General features: G+C 43.9%; 1 protein-coding gene across 1 annotated transcript in view; it reads right to left on the bottom strand.

The window, feature by feature from the left end:
- Positions 1-24,600, bottom strand: part of LOC126249182 (diacylglycerol kinase 1) — a 747,622-nt gene that overhangs the window by 460,182 nt on the left and 262,840 nt on the right. The window contains exon 4 of the mRNA XM_049950837.1: positions 13,109-13,243. Coding sequence (XP_049806794.1) covers positions 13,109-13,243 — 135 coding nt within the window. The remainder of the gene's footprint in view (positions 1-13,108; positions 13,244-24,600) is intronic.

Here is a 24,600-nt window from a genome sequence, read left to right as displayed (position 1 = left end):
ACGTGAAAGTAACTTCCGGCTTAACCCAGAGAGTGTTATATAGTCATTACTACTCATTACATATGCATTCTGTTTGGCCACTACATGGGCGAGTAGAGGGCAATAAAATAAGCAAATAATTCTAATCAACATAGGCACGGAAATCATTGGTTTCCCCGATACGACAAAATGGTTCAAATGGCTCTGAGCACTATTGGACGCAACATCTGAGGTTATCAGTCCCATAGACTTGGAACTACTTAAACCTAACGACATCACACACATCCATGCCCGAGGCAGGATTCGAACCTGCAACCGTAGCAGCAGTGCGGTTCCGGACTGGCGCGCGTAGAACCGCTCTGCCACAGCGGTCGGCCCCGATACGACATATTACGATTGAGTACATGAGCACCATGTATCGGTGTCCCCGAGGATCCAAACGCCGATATGCGCTATTGAAGATAAACATATTATGAAAAGTGTTTGACGTGGCTATCGTTCATCTGAAGGAAAGTTTTATCGCCTCTCCTCATCGATGTCCGCTCAGAAATACCTGGCGTGTTACTAATACACTGACAATCACCCACAAAACGTCAAAGTTCATCAAAATATCAACAGAGCTGGAAGATACCAAAACTTTCAAATGTTCCCACACAAAAAAATCAGTTTGGAAATATTAAAACAAGAACGACCACATAAAACTAATCTTGGTAGAGTAAGATACCAGAGTGAAACGTACTGAAAGAATCTTGAGGAAGAGCAGGTCATCCACAAAAAACTTTTTCGGCGGACGCTTCATTATTGCTTGTCAGTCCGTGATCTGTACTTGAAAGGTCAGATAGAAAAAAATAGAGAAAATCGAAAGGAGAGCAGCACGTCTCGTCACATATTCGTGTACTAAGCAAAAATGCGTTACTAAGATGATCATAGAACTACATAAGCAGAGGCTACAAGAGATGCGCGGTGTATCAAGATGTGGTTTACTGTTAAAATTACGAGAGTATAAGTTCTTAGAAGTGTCAACCGATATATTGATGCGAAAATTGGCAGTTAACCCTAAATAACGAAAAGTGGGAGGTCATCCACACGAGTGCTAAAAGGAATTCTTTGAACTTCGGTTACACGATAAATCAGCGTAGTCTAAAAGCCGTAAATTCAACTAAATACCTAGGTATTACAATTGTGAACAACTTAAATTGGAAGGAACACATAGAAAATGTTGTGGGGAAGGCTGACCAAAGAATGCGTTTTATTGGCAGGACACTTAGAAAATGTAACAGATCTACTAAGGAGACTGCCTACACTACGCTTGTCCGTCCACTTTTAAAATACTGCTGCGCGGTGTGGGATCCTTACCAGATAGGACTGACGGAGTACATCGAAAAAGTTCAAAGAAGAGCAGCACGTTTTGTATTATCGCGAAATATGGGAGAGAGTGTCACAGAAATGATGCAGGTTTTGGGCTGGACATCATTAAAAGAAAGGCGTTCTTCTCACGAAAGTCCAATCACCAACTTTATCCTCCGAATGCGAAAATATTTTGTTGACACCGACCTACGTAGGAAGGAACGATCACCAACATAAAATAAGGGAAATCAGAGTTAGTACGGAAAGATATATTTGTTCATTCTTTCCGCGCGCTATACGAGATTGGAATAATAGAGAATTGTGAAGGTGGTTCGATGAACCCTCTGCCAGGCACTTAAATGTGATTTGCAAGGTATCCATGTAGATATAGATGTAGATTGCTTTCCCATACGTATACCTCGCGAAAAGGCTATGAAAGGCCTCACAAGGAGACTTACCATCAATCATCCTTCCCAAACAACTTTCGCTACTGGAAGAGGAATAGGAAGAAGTGCCAGCGAAACACAAAATATATATGTAGGTAGATAAAAGCAGCACAAAATCGGAACCCGTATTTAGGACCAGCTAGGTTCCCTCTCACGAATATTAAGATTCTGCTGACATGCGTCATTAGAGATGTAGTCTTAACTGGACAATACCATCAGATGAAATCATTCGTTGTTTTGTTCAAAGGTCGATCGTAACTTGCATAAACTATTTTGAGGATTTTGAAAATTGAATCAGAATATCCAGACTTCATTTGAGCTGTTACCCTTTACCCTTCAAGACTCGTGTCATGAATACGATACAAGAACGGTCGATGACATGCAACTCACCCCTCTACGATATGGATGTTAAATCCCACACATTTTTTTCTCAGCTCCAGGAGACATAGCTTCATAATTTCCCTCAATTACTTGTGGTACATACTGGGATTACTACATTGTCTGGCCAGGCCTTGATTGAAAGTGTCCACGTCAGCACTATCACTGTTCTAGTACGCCCACTGTCTATGGAGCATAACCCTAAAACAAATATTGTAACAACATTTATTGTAAACATAATTACTTGAACAAGTCGATTATTTAATGAACTCAAGGTAGCCGGCTGCTGTGGCCGAGCGGTTCTAGGCGCTTCAGTCCGGAACCGCACTGCTGCTACGGTCGCAGGTTCGAATCCTGCCTCGGGTATGGTTGTGTGTGATGTCCTTAGGTTAGTTACGTTTAAGTAGTCTAAGTCTAGGGGACTGATGACCTCAGATGTTAAGTCCCATAGTGCTTAGAGCCATTTGAACCATTTTTGAACGCAAGGTACGGTACGAGTTTAAATAAATATTATACATACAGTGCCTGTTAAAAACGTGAAGCACCCAGAAGAGGAGGGGGGAAACTAAATGAAATTTCGCGTGCTGTGAGGATATGTGATATGTTTACAAATTCGAGTGAAATTTACAGCACATGGCCTTATGAGAGCATTTATCGGTATGATGTTGCGCTCCCTCTGTCCTGGATGCATGCACTTATTCGGTTAGTAAGGGTGTTATAAAGCCTCTGTAGCCTCCCCTCAGGCAAAATGGCGCGTATACCCGTCTTCAACATTCCGGTCGACGTAGGTAATCGACTCCCTACAACATTCTGTGTCATCGGCGCACCATTGGTCGGTGCAAATAGGGACGATAACTGAAAATCTCCCGAGTCGCAAACACACCTTTTTACACAATACCATCTGGAGTTAGGCCACTCTCTACCACTAACATTGCCAAATCCAGATTAACGTGCGGACCCCGTGTATATACGGGATAAAGCCATGAAAATGAAGAAGGTACAGAAACAAGACCTCAATTATAAGACTAGAAGCACATTAATGGGGAGCAGTAGATGAAAAAGGAACGAGACAGGGTTTCAGCCTATCTCTGGTGTTATTTAATCTGTGTATGAACCAAGCTGTGAAGGAAAAGATGGTGAAATTAGGGAAAGGGATTAAGACTCAAGGCGAATAAGTATTAATTAGGATGTTTGCCGAAGGCATTGTAATTCTGTCACATACTACAGAGGCTGTGGAAGTGCAGCTGAATGGAATGGACAGACTCTTGACAAGAAGTTATAAGATGAAGACCAACAACAGTAAAAGGGGCAATCAAAAAGTTTCCTTTTGAGGGTGTTGCTGCAGGGTATATGCAACGATCGCGATTCGTATGTGGGTGTATAAGCACCGACATGTAGGAAGAGATTAGTGTGGCATTCGTACCTCTGCGACGTGCGCGTGGTTACGTGGAAACGTGAACTGTCGTGACCTTATTACTAAATGCGTCCAGACAGGACCAATTTGTTGATCATTCGTACCTTGGCTACCTAAGGACAAACACCAGCAGACATCCATCGGAGGATGTAGAATGTGTATGGGACAACGAGTCTGCCGAAAACTGGGAAAACTGCGACCAGGTGTGCTACTGCTTCATGATAACGCACGTCCCCATACCACAAAAGTTGTGACGTAGAAGTTACGCCAATTCAAGTGGAAGGCACTCTAGCACCGTCCGTATAGTCCTGATCTCTCTCAATGCGATAATCACACCTTCGATCACTTAAAAAAGGCCTTGGATGATTGACAGTTCCTGTCCAATGACGATGTACAGCACGCACTTACGGACTACTTCACGTAGCAGCACACGATGTTTTATCAAAAGAGTGTCTTCAAGGTAGTGAGTTGATAAGATGATTGCCTAAATGCTCCCGGCGGTGTTGCCTAATTGGCCTATGGAATTTGATCGCCTCCCTTATAAAACAATGGTAACGGAATGCATTCCAATTAAATCAGGCGATGTTGAAGGAATTAGATTAAGAAGTAAATGGTTCAAATGGCTCTGAGCACTAAGGGACTTAACTTCCGAGGTCAACAGTCCCCTATAACTTAGAACCACTTAAACCTAACTAACCTAAGGACATCACACACATCCATGCCCGAAGCAGGATTCGAACCTGCGACCGTAGCGGTCGCGCGGTTCCAGTCTGTAGCGCCTAGAACCGCTCGGCCACTTCGGCCGGCTTAAGAAGTAAGAAACTAAAAGTAATGGAAGAGTTTTGCTACTTGGGCAAGAAAATAACTGATGGTGACCGAACTATAGAGGGTATAAAATGCTGACTGGCAATAACAAGAATAGCTTATCTGAAAAAAGATATGTGCTAAAATTTAATAAATCTAAATGTTAGCAAATCTTTCCTGACGATATTTGTGTAGACTTTATGAAAGTGAAACGTGGACGATAAATAGTTCATACAACAAGAGAAGGCTTTGAAATGTGATGCTGAAGACGAATAGTGAAAGTTGGATGAGTAGATCGAATAACTAATGAGAAGGTACTTAATCAAATTGAGCAGGAAAGAATCATATGGCACAACTTGACTAAAAGAAAGATTCGGTTCTTACAAGGGAACCTCCCCATCGTACCCCCCTCAGATTTAGTTATAAGTTGGCACAGCGGATAGGCCTTGAAAAACTGAACACAGACCAATCGAGAAAACAGGAAGAAGTTGTGTGGAACTATGAAAAAAATAAGCAAAATATACAAACTGAGTAGCCCATGTGCAAGATAGGCAACATCAAGGATAATGGAAGCTCAGGAGAGCCATGGTCCCGTGGTTAGCGTGAGCAACTTCGGAACGAGAGGTCCTTGGTTCAAGTCATCCCTCGAGTGAAAAGTTTAATTTTTTATTTTCAGACAATTATTATCTGTCCGTCCGTCCGTCAGATGCGAGGTAACTGCGCCGTAGTATGAGGACGCTACACCTAAACAAACATCAAAACACATGAGAGAGTATTCCTGCTAACGAGGCTCCCTGGCTGGCAGTTGACTGTTCGCTACTTTGGACCAGAGTGCATTAAATACGTGAGATGTATTCCGTGGGCAATATGAATCCAGAAAATATAGCTCGCGACTTCAATAACAAGGTCAATGAATATTTTCCGAACTGTAAGGAATCGCACGGTTTTGCGGTGTGGTCGCAAAACCCAGACACTAAACTTATTACAGTGAACAGAGACGTCAATGAACGAATAGACAGATCATAACTTTGCGAAAATAATGAAAGTAAACTTTTCACTTAAGGGATGATTTGAACCAAGGACCTCTCGTTCCGTAGCTGCTCACGCTAACCACGGCACCACGGCATTCCTGATCTCACATTATCCTTGTTGTTGCTTATCTTACGCATGGACTACTCAGTTTGTATATTTTGCTTATTTTTTTCATAGCTCCACACAACTTCTTCCTGTTTTCTTGATTGATCTGTGTTCAGTTTTTCAAGGCCTATCCACTGTGCCAACGTATAACTAAATCTGAGGGGGGTGCGATGGGGAGGTTCCCTTGTTAGAACATATCCTGAGATATCAAAAAGTAGTCAGTCTGTTAACGGTGGGGAGTGTATAGGGGTGGCGGGAGGGGGGGATTGAAATTAAAATTTTGAAGGAGACCATCGTTTGAATACAGTAAGCAGGCTCAAATAGAGTAAGGTTTCAGTAATTTTGCAGGGATGAAGAGACATGTACAGGATTGACTAACGTGGAGAGCTACGTCAAACCAGCCTTCAGATTTAAGACAGCAGCAAGTTGAGCCGATATCACGAAATAGCTAAGTGGCTCGAATGATTAGGGTGAAAGGCAGTGAAAGAAGTCAAGTTGATTATTCGTTGACCTTAGATAAAACGAGTGCCGTGAAGCGAAAAGCAAAATTCCTGAGTGCAATCAGTTAAGCGCATGCACGGAGGAAATGGCTGCAGTCCGCAAGCACATCCATCGATCATTAGCACAGCCCGAAGGTCACAGGTCCCAGCCAGCGCTCTCCAAAGGTCACGGAACACAGCCTGCTAGCCATGCGTGTACGTGTCAGCCTCTTCAGCCACCCCGGCGATTATCTATCAAATTTCCCTTTCGTTTCTCTTATTGAACGTGTTTGTTCGGTATCAGATTGCAGTTCTATGTTTTGTTCTGCCCTCTTTTCAGGATAGTGTTACAATACCGGATAAACACTTAACCACTACTAGGAGAAATCACGCTAAAACTGTGTACCTATTTATTGTCACAGTCTCAACACACGCCGTCTAGAATCAAACGGGTCTCGTATTTCCACATAACTAGAGAAAGTTGTATACAACTGTGATTAGGAATTCGGTTCCTGATTTGTAATGCAGTTTGAGCATTCACAATAACTGGTGAAATTAAATATAAAATAAAAAGGGAAAATCCACCCAAAACTGTTAAGGCAATGTATTACATTATTTGATCATCTGCACTACCATCGCAGCAAACAGACAGTTCCTGATCTTATCCACTAGTACATCTCAGGTTTAAGGAGGTTATATGCTTCAGGAAGCTCTGTTGCAGAATTTTGTAACTCATGCCAACATCACTTACCTTTATGCGAGTGAGTACCCAACAGCTGGGGACGACATGCTAAATCTCTAAAGCCAAAGTTCTAGGAAACCCACATCATCCCCGAAGCCTCGCGAACCCACCGTGCGTCAGCCTGCTCTTGTTGGGAGACTCCCCCATAAGTCACCTACAAGTACTCTTATTCTGCTAGTTCTGTCATAGCTGTCACGTTCGTGTCCACGTATGCACTGCTTCTGTTCCACTATATAGGAGTTAATTCTGGCGTCCTTGAATCTTCGCTACTCACAGTATTCACTTCAGTACTATCACGTACACTCAGGTTTTCCATCCACAGACGTCTCACCAAATAACTTCGACAACGTCAGAGGAATTCGAACTCTTATAGAGGCTTACAGATAGTTGTTCTTCTCAAAGTCCACTGAAGAGGAAAGGGTGGAAATGGTGGTTTTTCCAGAAATATCCTCTACCACACCCCATCAGGCAGCGGCAGTATTAAGAATATGTCACGTCTAATGAACATTTGCCCCACATCAGGACACGGGCCCGTGTTTTCTATTTCTCATGAGCAGTCGTTTGAAACGCTAGACTACCTGAGCAATACGGACTCAAACATTCGTAGTCACACATGATCCAGAAAACAGTACAACCTGAGTTCCTCCCAACTGGTACGTTGCAATAGCATATATGAGACAACGGGTTTAATGGAAGACTGTGGTTTATCTTGCCACATGCTCATTCCTGTCTATCGTATCACACTAAATGCACATAGGATCCCTACAGTGTTTCATAAGGTTTCTGAAAGGTAGGCTCACCCGACAAAATATCGAAAACCAAATTAAAAGATCATACTGGTTGCTAGGGGGAGCTGTGAAAGGAGTAGAAGTGGTAACAAGCAGACATGTGGCCGTCCACGACTGATGTAAGCTGTGGCAGTGGACTGGTATGTATGTAGGCTACAAGTATGGAATCATTACAGAAGGATGGACGCCGTGGAGACGTGACAGTAGGGCAAAACTGAGCTACCGTGTTTCATCGCAATTTGGACAGCCCATGACCACACCACGAATGAAATTGTGCAATATTTTGGCTTACCAACGCGGATTGTGCAATGTGACTTTCAGTAAAAATTGACCACTCGCTGACACGAAACACGGCATGACTACAGAATTCGTAAGAAGATACTAGCCGACAGGGACCAGTGTCACATCTTGTTAGTGACAGTCGGTTTCAAAACAGACAGCAGTTGTCGATGTCCCTGAATGCAGGTCCATATTAGTCCTTTTCAGAGTGAACGTTGCGAAGGGAACTGCACGCGGTGGACATTTAGAGCCGGATTCCTGGCAGAATCATTTCCTTATCTTTGACGTTTCCCTCTCCTATCACTGGTAATGACGACCTTGTAATGTGAATTTTGTGGAAGTTGATGTAGATCTTATGACAGTACTTTGTGTTTGTACCGTTCTCTGTGGACCGACGGCCTTGCCACAGTGGTAACACCGGTTCACGTCAAATCACCGAAGTTTAGTAAGCCAAGTGAGGCTTGGCTACCACTTGGATGGGTGACAGTCAGGGTCTGCCTATCACGTTTGGCAAGCGGAGTGCACTCAGCCCTTGGAGACCAATTAAGGAGCTACATAAGTGAGAAGTAGCGTCTCCGGTCACGAAAACGGACAACGACGACCGGGGTAGCGGTGTGCTGACCACACGCCCCTCCATCTTCGCATCTAGTGACGCCGTTCGGATTAGTATGACACGGCGGTCATCGTTTCCGTTAGGTCTTTTGAGGCACGTTCGGATGGAGAATTCCTGACAGAAGAGCAATGTTCACAGCTGAACATAAGGATACCTGTTTTCTCTGAGCCAGCCAACACAGAAACGAAACAGTAACTGATAGTAGGCGTGCAGTGGGGCCTGGAGAGCTACAGTTTGGCCAGTTTTGGAATGTTGCAGGCCGTCGAATGCACAGACGGCCCACTGAGGCACTTAAACCCCCCCCCCCCTCCCCCTCCCCAGTGGGTGGGTGGTAGTGCTTATGTGATGTTTTGAAGGTATGTTTCAGACTACGACTTGAGCCTACTCACTCAGGTTACCGTAATCATTAACCAGGACGTTATCTCCGTGATCCGGCGTTTTCTTCTAAATTTTCGTGGTTAGTGTACTCGGGACACTTCTCTCTTACAAGTTGACAACATCGTTCACCAGAGGACTCCATGTATACGTCCCTGGTAGGGACGGGAAAAACCGACCGTTTAAAACCTACACCGGTATTTTAGTTCTGAATAACAGATATTTTTCAGCATATGTTTGGTCTAGGTTACAACAGGAATTTTTTATTTTTTACTAATAATCGAGTAAAAAATCGTAATGTCATTTAGCCATAGCAACGGTGCTAAACGTTTTCGCTTTTAAATAACCATTATTTTATTAAAAAGAAAGCAGTAATTTTTATTCATGAAATTTGCATTGATTTGAAGTACTGAGTTATAAAGACAATGGGAAAAGCCATTAGCGCTGTTTTAATAGAAGAGCCAACAGAAACGAGCACCAAACACGTAGCAAAGATTTGGAAGAGCACTACTGAGACAATAACGTCCCTGCTGCTGTGTGTTCTGGCTGAAGGTACGCGTCTACCTTCCGTGCGCAAGACTTGCCCTCACCTGGTCTATGCGGTATTTTCTCGCTGCCGTCGCCGGACATCCGTTGTACTGCACAATGGCACCAACCTTAGCCTGGAAATAGCCGGCCGTTGTGGCCGAACGGTTCTGGGCGCTTCATTGCGGAGCTGCGCTGCTGCTGCAGTCGCAGGTTCGAATCCTGCCTCGGGCGTGGATGTGTGTGATGTCCTTAGGTTAGTTAAGTTTAAGTAGTTCTAAGTATACCCCAGATGTAAAGTCTCATAGTGCTTGGAGCCATTTGAACAATTTTTTTAACTAGCCTGGAAATATTTTTATGAAGTACAATGCTTCATTTGCTTTAAAAGGTTAAGTATTTGTCTGCCGTTTCTATGAAATGATAAAAGAGGAAGGAAACTAGGGTAACAATAATAAATTGAAAACAATTCATCCGTAAAAATAGAAAATGGTTATATGCTGCCTTTGTCTCCATAATATATCTTTATCTTCCGGTAGCCCTTCAAAACGGACAGAGTTTCAATAGATTAGAAACAACAGGATAATTTTGATGATTTTTTTGTAGTATTCAACCTCACCAGGTGGACAGACAAAGTTTTCTTGGGTGTGACTAATATTTTGTCAGATGTGCTAATGTTAAAACGCTTAACATAAAAAAAGCAATTGTTTGGTACAAGGAAGCATGTACGTAAATTTGACAGTAACAACCAATAGGGTGTGGAAGGGGAGGGGGACAGGAATCGTGAATGTGTCGGGGTTGTAGCGACTATTGGGGTTACTGATAAAGTGTAGTCTCAGAGTAAACACGGATTTGACCCCCATAAGCTACAGTTACAGTAAATGGAACATCCCAGCTTAAAGATGTCCCGCGATTGACGAGCACGGTGGATTTTAGTAACAAACGTCTGCGATCACATTCCCTAGCACAACTGGCGGTAACTTGCTTACCTCACGTCTTCTAAAAATATCCCGTAGCCGTTATCCAGCTTGATTTCTTCTCCGTAAGTTGCGAACTAACGCTTGTGCCATAAACAGTGCGTAATAATGAAATAAGTGGGTAGGTTTAGATGCTAAGCATAATAATAATCGTAAAAAGTTAGGATGCCAACCAATTTTGTTTTATTTCATTAATCGCAAGATTAGTAAAACGATTTCTAGAGACATTCTGTCGTTAATATTCGTTACAAGATTCCAGGTCACTAATCATTGGTTGACCGCAAAAGTCACAAAAATGCTTTATACGATCTTACAAACAACATGAGATTGCACAAATATGTTTGCTGAGGCAACTTTGACAATTAATTCCGTCTTTATGCGGAGCTGCATTTCACACACTGGTTGGCGTGTTTCCACCTCGAAAACCTTTCGTAGACTGCCTTGAATTAACAGAACATCGCACAAGCACGTCTTCAGAGGTAAATTATCAACGAACAGCTCCGTCTTTACATGAGATCAGATTTCATACACGGATTCATGTATTACCTCTTCGGAAATCTATCAAAGACTGTTTGTGAGCATTGCAAGTGGTTCAAATGGCCCTGAGCACTATGGGACTTCACATCTGTGGTCATCAGTCCCCTAGAACTTAGAACTACTTAAACCTAACTAACCTAAGGACATCACACACATCCATGCCCCAGGCAGGATTCGAACCTGCGACCGTAGCGGTCGCGCGGTTCCGGACTGAGCGCCGAGAACCGCTAGACCACCGCGGCCGGCGTTTGTGAGCAATTTCAGCAATTTGGCGCCTGCACTCTCAGGGCTCAAATGTGACTGGTCCATCATTTCCATTAATTAGCACTGACAGTAACTAAAATTTATGATTATCATTTCCTAATTAATTGCGTGATATTGATATTATTATTAACAATTTCTCATTGTAAGTAACACCATCAACGTGGATGGAGCTGTATATTAGTGTTTAAACATTAAAGATAAATAATAACCGATTCGCTTCTTGGTGCCCAGCGTGGTAGGTGAATCCACACTGTCTCTCTGCTCCATTAAAATACGGCTCTTGACCGCCCGGCCGTTCTCACGCTATGTGACCATCTGCGGCGTCTTTCGAAGACTCTGCTTTGTGATCCCCTTTGTGATCCTACCTTCCTATAGTATGCATTAAAACATAGTAAAATGTAATAAAAACGGGCAGCGATGTGCCATAAACACCACAGGGGACTACACAGAACAGGATTCGTCAACAGTCTTCTCTGCGACGTGGAAACTTTTCGATCCTCAAGGTGCCGTTCTGTGTACTTTTTGCCCTTCCTAAGAGCCACCGGGTGATTTTTGAAGCTTCGGAAAATATTTAGAATTTGGTTTTTGTGACGTGTAGCTGGACCAGCCTAATCAGAAACTGGCCATCGGGTGTTTCACACGAGGTTAAATTGTGATCCTCTTACGAAAGTTTGATTCTAATTCCTCCATTTCTCTTCCTTTTGTCGGAGACAGACCATGGCCGCTCAATCAGAAGTTTACACCAAAGAGGAACAGCGACCGGTGATCTGGTTTTTGTGGTCGGGAGGTGTATCGTGGAGCGCGTTCCTTCAAAGACTTTCAGCATGATACGGGAACAGTGTCTTGCCGCAACGGAGTATTGACGAATGGATTGCAAAATTCAAAAATGGTCGGACAAGTGTTGCGCTTGAGGAAGGAGCTGGATGACAGCATTGAGTGTGCACATTACCTGGTTCTGGTAGACGACGAGTGACTATTGATGAAACGCCACATCGTCTGCAGATTAGCCATCTTTCTGCCTACGAAATCATCCAAAACAGAGTCGGGTGTCAAAGTATGTGCGAGATGGGTCCCCAAACAGCTCACAGTGTTGCACCAACAAACGCGCTTGGACATCTGCCGAAAACATTTGGATCGCTATGGTAACAGAATCACCATTAGTGACTGAACATGGATGGACCATTACGAGCCGGAGAGAAAACGGCATAGTATGGAATCGAAATATCCACAATGACACTGCAGAAAAAAGTTTAATACCCAACCATCTGTAGGAAAACTGATGCTTACCGTTTTCTGGGACATACAAGGCCAGTACCGGAACATTACAAGGAGAATGGCCCAACAATAAACAGTGCGCGTTAAAGAGAGATGGTTACTGACAGGCTGAAGCCTGCAATTCGAAGCAAACGTCGAGGACTATTGTCGAAGGGTGTTGTGTTGTTGCACGATAATGTCCGTCAACATACCTCTGCCCACACTGCTGAAACGATCCGGAAACGCAATTTTGAAGTAAAGCCTCAGCTTCCGTGTAGTCCTGACCTTGTCCCTCCCGGCCATCACTTGTTATGACCGCTCAAAGAGGCGTTAAGGTGCCGTCGATTCACCTCGGACCAAGAAGTGAAGGAAGTGGTCCAATGCGTGGCTCGCTGCTCAGCCGCAAACCTTCTCTGCTGAGGGCATCAGGAAGCTCGTGCGACGATAGACTAATTACGTTGAAAACCAAAGGGACTGTGTTGAAAAATGATGTTAAAGTACTGTCCTATTTGTTCTGCAATAAAAAGCATAGCTACCAGTACATTCCGAATAATTTTTGACTTACCCCCGTACCCAGACTCAGCGAAAGACTTAGTTTTGAATCCCTTGGCAAGAATATGAATTTTTTGTGCCTAGTCAGCGGACATTTACTATGGTGTGACTATCACTTAAGGGCTATTTGAGTTGGTCATAAATCCGGGTCTTTTCTGTTTTACGTCTGCATTCAGTCTGACAGATGCCTCGCACAACTGTGGTGATGTATATCCACTTACCTTATCACTCCCACCCGGCTCTTTGGCATGTGGTGTCTTGACGAAAGACAGGAAGAGATGTTCGCACAGCTCCTCGGGGGTTTCTGCTTCCAGGTATGTGTCCATAAACAGCCGGAAGCCCTCGAAGTCGATATCCTGTAACAAGAAAAATGAACACACGTGGGAAACCTCCGTGATAGAAGAACAAGTCTCAACTGAAGCATCGGATTTGTAAGTGCTAGTCAGATGAGAAGGAGACAGACAGAGAAAAGTAAATAAACTGTTCATTATTTCAAAAATAATCGCCGTAAGTACTAATACGTTTATTTCAGTGTGACATCAAGAAGTCAATGCCTTCGTGAAAAAATGTTTGCGGTTGCTTAAGAAATAGTTATTGTACCCAGGTATGCACCTCTTCGTTCGAAACAAATCGACGGCCACGAGTCCGCAGCTCGTGGTCGTGCGGTAGCGTTCTCGCTTCCCGCGCCCGGGTTCCCGGGTTCGATTCCCGGCGGGGTCACGGATTTTCTCTGCCTCGTGATGACGGGGTGTTGTGTGATGTCCTTAGGTTAGTTAGGTTTAAGTAGTTCTAGGGGACTGATGACCATAGATGTTAAGTCCCATAATGCTCAGACATATTTGAACCAATTTTGACGGCCACGAATACCTTTCTTTAGCCGGCCGAAGTGGCCGTGCGGTTAAAGGCGCTGCAGTCTGGAACCGCGAGACCGCTACGGTCGCAGGTTCGAATCCTGCCTCGGGCATGGATGTTTGTGTTGTCCTTAGGTTAGTTAGGTTTAACTAGTTCTAAGTTCTAGGGGACTAATGACCTCAGCAGTTGAGTCCCATAGTGCTCAGAGCCATACCTTTCTTTAGGGCTCCAAAAATATCGAAATCGTATGGGGAAAGTCAGGGACTGTATTGGAGGATGTGTAAGCACTTCCCAGCGAAACTTCTGCAACGTAGTCGAAACATTCTTTGAAACATGTGTAAGAGCTTCCACGTGTTGAAAAGGCGTCAGTGAAACCACATCTTCCCATGTGAGGTTGATTCCCTCACATTTCTTGGTCGATAACGACATTTCGCAGAGTGATGAGCAACAGCAAGACGATCTTGACAACCTTTGACGTTGCTGACCCTCCGGACGATTCAACCCTTCTCTAAAGGTATCGTAGGCCAGCAACCTCAGTGAACGGGGTCGTATCCGTTTGGAGCGCAGTACGACTGCAGGTTTTGCGCTAACGTACAGGGTGGAATCATTAGTGACCACTCAAAACCATTCGACGAAATTTGAACGCGATCCACAGCAACAATGGGTGCTTATGCTTTTGCAGCCTTCTTCTTTCATGTCCTCCTGTGGCGTGATCACTGAGGTGTGCATCATTGACCCACTCTCGGTGCTACCCGCCTACTTCTTTCAGCACACTGAAAACATACCTGTATAGAGACAAACTGTGTTGGAGTCCTAGGCGCTTGCAGACAGGCACCACCTTGACACTGCTCTGATTCCGCGTGCTTCCAGTGTGCTATGTTCTGTGTTCAAATGGGTCTAAGCACTATGGGACTTAACATCTGAGGTCATCATTCCCCTAGACTTAGAACTACCTAACCTAACTAACCTAAGGACATCACACACATCCATGACCGAGGCGGGATTCGAACCTGCGACCGTAGCAGCAGTGTGGTTCCGGGCTAAAGCGCCAGGAATCGCTCGGTCACAGCGGCCAGCGTTCTGTGTTCTGTTAGTGCATTACGTAGGAGTTAACTGAATTCGATCATGGGAAAAATAGTTGTGCTCGTATGGTGGGTGCTCCTGTAACCAACGGAGCGGTAGTGTTTGGTGTTTCAAGAGATACAGTATCGAAGATGTATACAGCATATAGGGAAGCCCAAAAAAATCATCTGCTACGTCACAACGCGAACGAAAGGGTGTGTTGAGTAATCGTGATAGACGGTCATTGAAGAGGACTCTGACGAAAAATAAGACGTCAGCTGCAAACGTCGTTGGAGAACTGAATGTCGCACTCGCAAACCCTGTCAATACCAAAACAACACGAAGGGAGGCCCATAAGATGGGAACTGCAGTGAGAAATGGAATTCCAAAACCACACATCAGTAATGCAAATGAACGTAATAGCGAAACGTGATGCGGAAGCCGTACAACGAAACAATGAACGAAAGTAATTTGATACAGCTAAAAAATAGAGTTGCAAATTTCACTTTTAATTACTTGATGACTAGTTTCAGGTCAGGGCCTATTTTTAGATCATTCAGATAATCAAAATAGTGTTTCCCAAAACATAAGAACCAATTCAAGATAACAAACATATAACAAAGTCAAAATTAACGGTTACAGAGCATACAAAAAATGGCTCTGAGCACTATGGGACTTAACTTCTAAGGTCATCAGTCCCCTGGAACTTAGAACTACTTAAACCTAACTAACCTAAGGACGTCACACACATCCATACCCGAGGCAGGATTAGAACCTGCGCCCGTAGCGGTCGCCCGGCTCCAGACTGCAGCGCCTAGAACTGCTCGGCCACCTCGGCCGGCACAGAGCATACAGACATGCTCTGTAACTGTTCATTATCACTTTGTGGAGTTTCCATAATTTTGTCCACTCACTGTAGATCATACTGCAGATTTAATCCTCATGTCAACCTGAATATCTTCGTTTCCATGACAACAAGTTGTGGTTCCACATCTTTTGTTGATGGCCGGCGTTCAGCACCATACACTGCAGCTGGGCGAATTACAGATCGGTGTACTTTTTACTTGAGCCTGTTTGTAATCTTCCAGTCTAATTGTACGCCAGTCGGAGAAAGCCGTATGAGCCACGTTCGGCTCAGGCGGTCAGAGATTTCTGCGCTGAAATTTCCATCAGTAGCAACTGTCAAACCTAGATACTTAAAAGTCCTTGTTGCTGGGAGGTGGACACCAGCGAGTGTTATGATACCCGAGTCATTTAGAATCTGTGGTGAGATACTGCGTTTTCTTTATGTTGAGTCGTAGAACTACTTTTGTATCGCGGTCGTTCCAGGCTTGACTTGATATTGCATGCATCTTCAGAGGCCAACAGCACATCATTAACATACAGTAATGTCCTGGCTACGGTTTTCTGCTGTTCTCTTGCGATTGCATCCACGACTATGAACTAGAGGAAAGGCGAGAGAGCACATCCCTGATGTACTCCCACAGAAACAGGATAAACACCCGACTGTCCAGCAGCTGATTGTGTCCCGCTCCTCGGGTCATTGTTGAGCAGTCTCTTTCATCCTACTAATTATTCAGGTACTCCATGCTTTCACAGGGCAAACAAATCGTGCGGCACTCTTTCGAAGGCCTTTTCATGGTCAAGGAAGGTATACACCTTCTCCCGATGTTTTTCCATAAGCAGGTGAGCAGCAGGGACAGCGTCTGTCTTCCCACAGCCCTTCAAGAATCCACATTTATTGGTGGTGAGGCTGTGTGTGGTACAAGGCGTATGGGACGATGGTTATTACGTTCAGCTGGATTACCTTTCTGTTTCCAAATTGGAGCGGTTGTACCACATGTCTAACCAGTTGGAATCCTTCTCTTCTCCATAATTTTATTGAAGACAACTGTCAGCCATTGAGGCGAATCCCAGCGCTTTGATTTTCACATATCTGCCCATAGATCGTCTGGTCTTATAAATGATGTCATTCATCAACTTCATAAAGAGTGCAGGATACCGGGAATACAAAACACAAGACAACTCACTTCAAAGACCGAGTCTTAGTAAGGCTCGCCAATCCGGGACCTTGGAGGAGCTGCACGATTTGTTTCGTCACAATGTGAACGAGAGTGAATTGATCATTCCACTTCAGCGGCAGACGCTGCAAGAAAGTCGCCGTCTTGTTGTTAAAATAATTCTGAGAACTCACGTAGCAAAAAGAGTCAAGGTTTGTGTTACTTCGTCGCAGTATATATGACGAATTAACCATGATTGTCAAATCAGAAAAACAGTCGTCCATCCAACGAACAATTCGAGAAGTGAACAGCAGCAGTGGAGGAGAGGGGGGAAGGAGGGAGGTGTTGATCTTACTGGTAGATCAAAACTGTGTGCCCCACCGGGACTTGAAACAGGGGTCTAGAAGTTTGGAAGGTAAGAGATGAGATGCTGGTGGAAGTAAAGCTGTCAGTGCTCAGCGGGCTAGTTGCCCTCCGAAAAAAAAAAAAAAACCAATGGATTGAACATATCAACGATGAACTTGAACGGGCGTCATTGGGGCGTAGGCCCTGAATAAATGCAAGGAACAAAATGAGATAAAAAAAAGTCGGTAGAGTACTCGGTCGCGAAAGGCAAAGGTCCCAGGTTTGGGTCCAGTCCGGCACACGGTTCTGACCTGCCATAAACTTTCATCCATGTTCTTTGTTTCCTCTATCGCACAGTTTCGGCTGTGAGCCACTTTAAAATGTTTCCGCAAAAAATCCAAGTAAACGGCCTTGCTTGGGTCCGAGGTGTGTCTTCGTCCCGACGAAAATCCTTACAGCCGGCCGAAGTGGCCGTGCGGTTAAAGGCGCTGCAGTCTGGAACCGCAAGACCGCTACGGTCGCAGGTTCGAATCCTGCCTCGGACATGGATGTTTGTGATGTCCTTAGGTTAGTTAGGTTTAACTAGTTCTAAGTTCTAGGGGACTAATGACCTCAGCAGTTGAGTTCCATACTGCTCAGTGCCATTTTGAAAATCCTTACAGTTGCTGTCGTGGATGAACTGTGATTGGTGCTTAGATTGAAATTCAGCTCTCGACGGAACCTATCAGTTAATTCTATTTTACTCGCTAGAACGATGCCTCATACTGTGCTCGCGTTAATTTTCGACGCCACAGTAACATCGCTAACAGTTTTGTAACCATTGTAAAAACGCCGTTCTGAGTCATCCAGTTGCTACGCAGAGTTGGCGCGTTTTACTGGTCTAAGTAAAGGTTTGCCTCTACTTAACCCAGTATGCTATTGTACATGCAGCTGTTCAAGGCATGTTGTTTATCTTAAAGTTTGACCACCCAACTACATTTTACAATTTAGACCAATATTAAGTTTTGACCGTATCCCAAGTAGGTCTATGTCCATTTGGTAGGTTATACCATACGCTCGAAAGTATTTGTATTGCTCTGAGTTGCCCAGCCGGTTGCAGCCGCATACGAAACGCGATATTTCGACAACGTACCTTTCCGTCATCTTTAGATGATACCTGTAGAGTGACCGTATGTGTTACATCGTGTTTCGTAAACGAATACATCCGGCTGGACACCTGAGAGCAACACAAACAGCTGATTCGCCAGGAAAGCCTAAGATCACATATTAAAATAGTTGCACAGATGAACCTGTGCATTAATGAATATATTTTAATCATGTTCGGACAGTTCGGAGGATTACTGTCCTTCAAAAAATTTATATCGGCTGTTGACTTCATTGCGCCTAAAGGAATAGAAATGATTCTGGCTTAGTTAAGTCACAACGGAAAGAGGAAGAGGAGCAGACTTAACGAAGGTATCGAGCAATGGAGTACGTCAACCGAAGTGAGTGTAAACTGGTTTCAAAAGTGTAAAGAAACCTATAATGTGGTGTAGTTGTGGAACAAAGAGGGACCGACGTCAACGTTATGGAGCCTCAGAGGCCAGAAGCGAGAGTGTCAGCATTATTGCAGGCCATTTGTACTGCGGGACACGTCCGCACCCGCCGGCTGCCGTGCTCAATACTTCCTGCGGCGTCCGCTGCGGCATCGCCGTATCACAGCCCGTGACGTCACAGACGCGCGTCCGGCAGCGCCAGCCTCCTGGCGACTGGTGAGGGATGAGGAGACAGCAACAGATATACAGGCGACATGCAGCATCATTCTCACTCGGTACAATGATGGTGTTATTGTTGTTGTCGTTTTCAGTCTAATGTCTGATTTATACATAACGTAACTACTGAGCATTTGGGGGGGGGGGGTAGGGGATTGTACGTCGTTCCACCATTCTCACTTTTCTTTCCTATTTCATTCGTGTATTTAGCGACGGAGAAGGACTATCTTAAAGCCTCTCTACCCACCCTAATACTGCTATTTCTTTCTCATAACCCCTACGAGACATAGATCTGGTTGTTGCAGGATAATGATCGCACAACGTTTTCCCAATATAGGTTCTATAAACTTACGAAACATGGTTCGAGAGAACTACGTCTTTCTTCCAAGGATTCTCATATAAATTCACCGAGAATTTCTGTTACACTGACGTATGTCTATACCGACCTGTTACGATCCTGGCAACGCATTTCTGAATTCGTTCGATGTTTGTTGTCATGTGCACTTGGTGAGGACTCCATACACTGAAACACTGTTCTACAAGTGATCGCACTACCGTCTTGTAAGCATTTTTGTTTTGTTTTTACTGATGCACGGAACATTCCCAGAACCATACCAACAAAGCTAAGTCTCCCATTCGCCTCTCCTGTTACTTATTTGACGTGATCGTCCCATTTCATATAGCTTCTCAGTATTGACCCTAAATATTTATATGGTATGACGATTGAAGATGTTCACCACTAATCTTGTAAACAGGTTGTGTATTGTATTCTGTATGAAATCGGGGAACTAGAAACGACGGAGAGGCTTCGTCCCGCCGTAGCCCTCAGTTGCTCACAACCCCACAACAGGCTACAGCAGTGCATCCACCCCACCGCCGCCCCACATAGAACCCAGAGTTATTGTGCGGTTCGGCCCCCAGTGATGTGCGAGCAATACTTTTTTTTTTTATGTGGAGGGTCAATGTTTTCCTCCGCGACGAGTGTTCCTCAGAGACAGAGGTATCGTCGGGAGTGACCCAGGGAAATATGATAGGACCGCTGTTATTTTCTGTATACGGTAATGATATGGCGGACAGGGTGAGCAATAAACACTCCTTCATATCTGCATGGCTACTGCTATCTTCATCAGGTTGAAACTGCTTTCTTTATTAAAGTCCTAGTGTTGCTCTATATTTTGACCTAGCACTACACTTCAGTAGCAAACTGATGACAACTTGATGTCTCACGGATGTGTCCCACTAACCGGTCCCTTCTTTCAGTCAAGTTGTGACATATTTCATTTCTCCCCAGTTAGAGTCAGCACCTCTTCCTTGGTTATCCAATTAACCAATCCAATCTTCAACATTTTTCACTAGAAACAAATTTGAAAAGTTTCTATTCTCTTCTGTATAAAACTCACACTAGACATACACCCTCAGAAAATATTTCCCATTCCTCAAATTTACATTCGATGTTACATTTCTCTTTTTCAGCAACACATTTCTTGCTATTCGCATTCTGCTTTTATATCCTCTCTACTTCGACCAACGTCAGCTATTTTGGTACCCAAATATTAGAACACATCTACTACTTTTGGTGCTTCATTTCCTTATCTAATGCTTTCAGTAGTGCCCAATTAAATTCTCCTACTTTACTCTTGTTTACATTTATCTTCAATCCTCTTTTTCAAGACACTATCCGTTCCTTTAAACTGCTCTTCATAAGACCTTTCCTGTCTCTCCGACAGAATTACAATGTCATCGACAAACCACAGAGTTCTTATTTCTTCTACTTGAACATTAATTCCGAAACCAATTTCTCCTTTATTTCCTTTACTGTTTGCTCAAAATGCAGATTGAATAACGTCTATGATAGGCAGACTACACTTTCGTCTCACTCCCTTCTCATCTACTTCGTGTCTTTCCATAATTACAACTACCGTGCGATGCAATGAAAGAGGGCATTATTAATAACGCTCTGCTCCACACATTCCACATGAAATCGCGAAGATGAGTATATGAAAAAAAAAATGGTTCAAATGACTCTGAGCACTATGGGACTTAACTTCTGAGGTCATCAGTCCCCTAGAACTTAGAACTACTTAAATCTAACTAACCTAAGGACATCACGCACATCCATGCCCGAGGCAGGATTCGAACCTGCGACCGTAACAGTCGCGCGGTTCCAGACTGAAGCGCCTAGAACCGCTCGGTCACAATGGCCGGCTGCCAATCCTCAAAAGTGTGTTTAATCAGATTGCGTGCCAATGGAATATGCTCTCAACTTCAGGTAAACGACTAGATTCGGATTTTTTGTTAGAAACCACAAAACGCGTAATAACTAATGTGAACTCAACTAGTGACAGCGATATTTTGTACTACATTCCCTAAAGAATGTGATAGGCCTTTGCCCATCTCCTTATACACAATATGATCAAAAGTATCCGGACACCTGGTAGTGGATGCTAATGTGGGGTATGTCCACCCTTCGTCTTTATAACGTCTTGAACTTTGCTGGGGACTCTTTCAATGACGTGTCTGAATGTCTGTGTTACTCAATAGCCGAAAGCAGAGAAGTTGGTGATGTTGGGTGCTGCGGTAAAGTCGATGTTCTAATTCATCCTAAAGGATTTCCAATGGGTACAGGTTGGGACTCCGAGGAGGCCATTCCATTTCAGGAATGTTATCGATAGCCGCGTGGTCTGAGGCGCCTTGTTAGGGTCTTACCGTCGGAGGATCGAGTCCTCCCTCGGGCATGGTTGTATGTGTTGTCCTTAGCGTAAATTAGTTTAAGTTAGATTAAGTAGTGCGTAAGCTTAGGGACCGATGACCTTAGCAGTTTGGTCCCATAAAACCATACCACAAATTTCCAATGTTACTGACCATAAACCATTGCCTCACAGAGGCCGATTTACGACAAGCTGCATTGTCATACTCAAACGATTATCGTCTCCGAATTGTTCCTTCACTGCACGCAGTACACAATGTTCTAAAACGTGTTCATTTACTTCCTTATTTAGCGTTTTCTTACGCTCAATAAGAGGACCGCAACCTAAGCACGAAAAACCATTCAATCGGACTGCCACAGGGCATAGCGTGATTCATGACTGCAAATCACTCGTTTCCAATTTTTCACTGTCCAGCAGCGTCCCTCTTTATACCCGTTGCAGCGTCGCTAAAGCAAGGAGATGCTAGACCATCCAAAAAATGGTTCAAATGGCTCTGAGCACTATGGGACTTAACATCTGAGGTCATCAGTCCCCTAGAACTTAGAACTACTTAAGGGGCTCCGGAAAGGCTCAAAATCATGAAAAGTTCAATTTTGACTTTTTTGCGTTTTCTGAATCTGCAGACTAATACCTTTTAATAGATATATAATTTATTCAATTCCGAAGACTACAACTATTTTTAAATTTTTTTTGAAATGTGTTCTACATGGGCGTGACCCACTGTGGCGCTGTTAAACTGCTGTCAAATGGTGTTATTATTAACGTCCGTGTTCATCAGGTACATTTTAGTGATGTGAGATAAAGTATGTGTTGTTGCTAACCTGTGATGGTTCAATATATATCGCTGGTGTGATTGTCGATTGTTTCATGTTTATTTACTCTGTCGTTATCTCGAAAATATTCGTAATTATTTCTGTTTCTTGAGTCTCTGTTTTGTTGAAGTATAATAATGAGTAAAAGTAAAGTTATTAGAAATCGTCTGAAGGCTTTTAAGAAAAGGAGAAATGTTGGCAACATTGTAAGGGGCAAGGTATTTAGAAATATGGAAATGAAGATAGGTTCTAACATGGTACGAGCGATGCTTGCTTTAGACAAGGAACGCCTTCGGGCTGCAGACAGGGCTGTAAAGAGTCTAGAAATACAAGCAAGAGTAAACAGGAGGAGGAACAAGAGGAAGCTGGAGGAGGAGTTTGCAGAGGATGAAGATAATCCATCATATGGACCTGGACTGCACTAAAAAGTTAATCCAATATTTGTCGTTCGATTCCCAAAACTTTTATTTTCTCACACTAATTACATGTTTTCTAAGGATCTTCCAAACATATCTGTTTCAAACTTTCAGTAAATGTTACACAGTACCTTCTGCATAATTTAACACAGCCTTTTTCCAAAAAACTGTATATTTTTGAATATATAAATAAAAAATTGCAAAAAAATGTTGTGAATTTTCATTACAATTGAAAAAAATCATCTTTAATAACTGAACTAAAATTTTGTAAAATCCCTGTGTTAAGTTGTAGCCCATATTCCAATAAATAATCTGTAAAAAGTTCAACTTCCTACCTCAAATACTTTGTGAGGAAAGATGTAATTAATAAGCGTTATTTTAACATTGCAAGTATAGGGCGTTCCGGAGCCCCTTAAACCTAAGGACATCACACACATCCATGCCCGAGGCAGGATTCGAACCTGCGACCGTAGCGGTCGGGCGGTTCCAGACTGAAGCGCCTAGAACGGCCCGGCCACAACGACCGCTGCTAGACCATTGAACCACATTCTTTTTAACTTCTTGAACACAGTCATTGTGCTAGCTGGACTGCTGGTGGCACCTCGGAATTCACGAGTGATTCCTTCCGCTGACTTCATGAGAACTTTTAGAACCACCCCCTCCGCAGTTCCCGACGGTTCCTGTCCGGTAGTACATGAGGCGTGTCTGGTCTTTGTTTATCACTGGCTGTTCCTTCGCTTTTCCAGTTCACAATCACATCAACAGTCTAATTGGGCAGCCTTAGAAAAGTTGAAATGTCCCTCATAAATTTGTTACTCTGGTGATAGCCAATGACTAGTTCACATTCGGTATCACTGAGCTCTCCTGATCGACCCTTTCTGCTGTTACTGCTTTGCTTCTGACAACATAGTCTCTTCACCTCCTTTTACACTGGCGGATCCACCTCTCGTGAGATCTATCGGTAAATTCCACGTTACATGGGAGTGCCCGGACAGTTTTCATCAGATTGTGTGTATAAATACACTACTGGCCATAAAAATTTCTAGACCACGAAGATGACGTGCTACAGCTGCGAAATTTAACCGACAGGAAGAAGATGCTGTGTTATGCAAATCATTAGCTTTTCAGAGCCTTCACACAAGGTTGGCGCCGGTGGCGAACTTGCAACGTGCTGACATGAGGAAAGTTTCCAACCGATTCTCGAACACAAACAGCAGTTGACCAGCGTTGCCTGGTGAAACGTTGTTGTGATGCCTCGTGTAAGCAGGATAAATGCGTACCATCACGTCTCCGACTTTGTTAAAGGTCGGATTGTAGCCTATCGCGATTGCGGTTTATCGTATCGCGACATTGCTGCTCGCGTTGGTCGAGATCCAATGACTGTTAGCAGAATATGGAATCGGTGGGTAACGGGTCGTGCAGCCACATCTCGATCCCTGAGTCAACAGATGGGGACATTTGCAAAACAATAACCATCTGCACGAACAGTTCGACGACGTTTGCAGCAGCATGGACTATGAGCTCGGAGACCATGGCTATTGTTACCCTTGACGCTGCATCACAGACAGGAGCGCCTGCGATGGTACTCAACGACGAACCTGGGTGCACGAATGGCAAAACGTCATTTTTTCGGATGAATCCAGGTTCTGTTTACAGCATCATGATGGTCGCATCCGTGTTTGGCGACATCGCGGTGAACGCACATTGGAAGCGTGTATTCGTCATCGCCATACTGGCGTATCACCCTGCGTGATGGTAAGGGGTGTC

This window comes from Schistocerca nitens, chromosome 3 (assembly GCF_023898315.1).
Source record: "Schistocerca nitens isolate TAMUIC-IGC-003100 chromosome 3, iqSchNite1.1, whole genome shotgun sequence".
NCBI lineage: Eukaryota > Metazoa > Arthropoda > Insecta > Orthoptera > Acrididae > Schistocerca > Schistocerca nitens.
The sequence above is the reverse complement of the archived record's forward strand: the minus strand, read 5'-3'. Positions and strand labels throughout refer to the sequence as shown.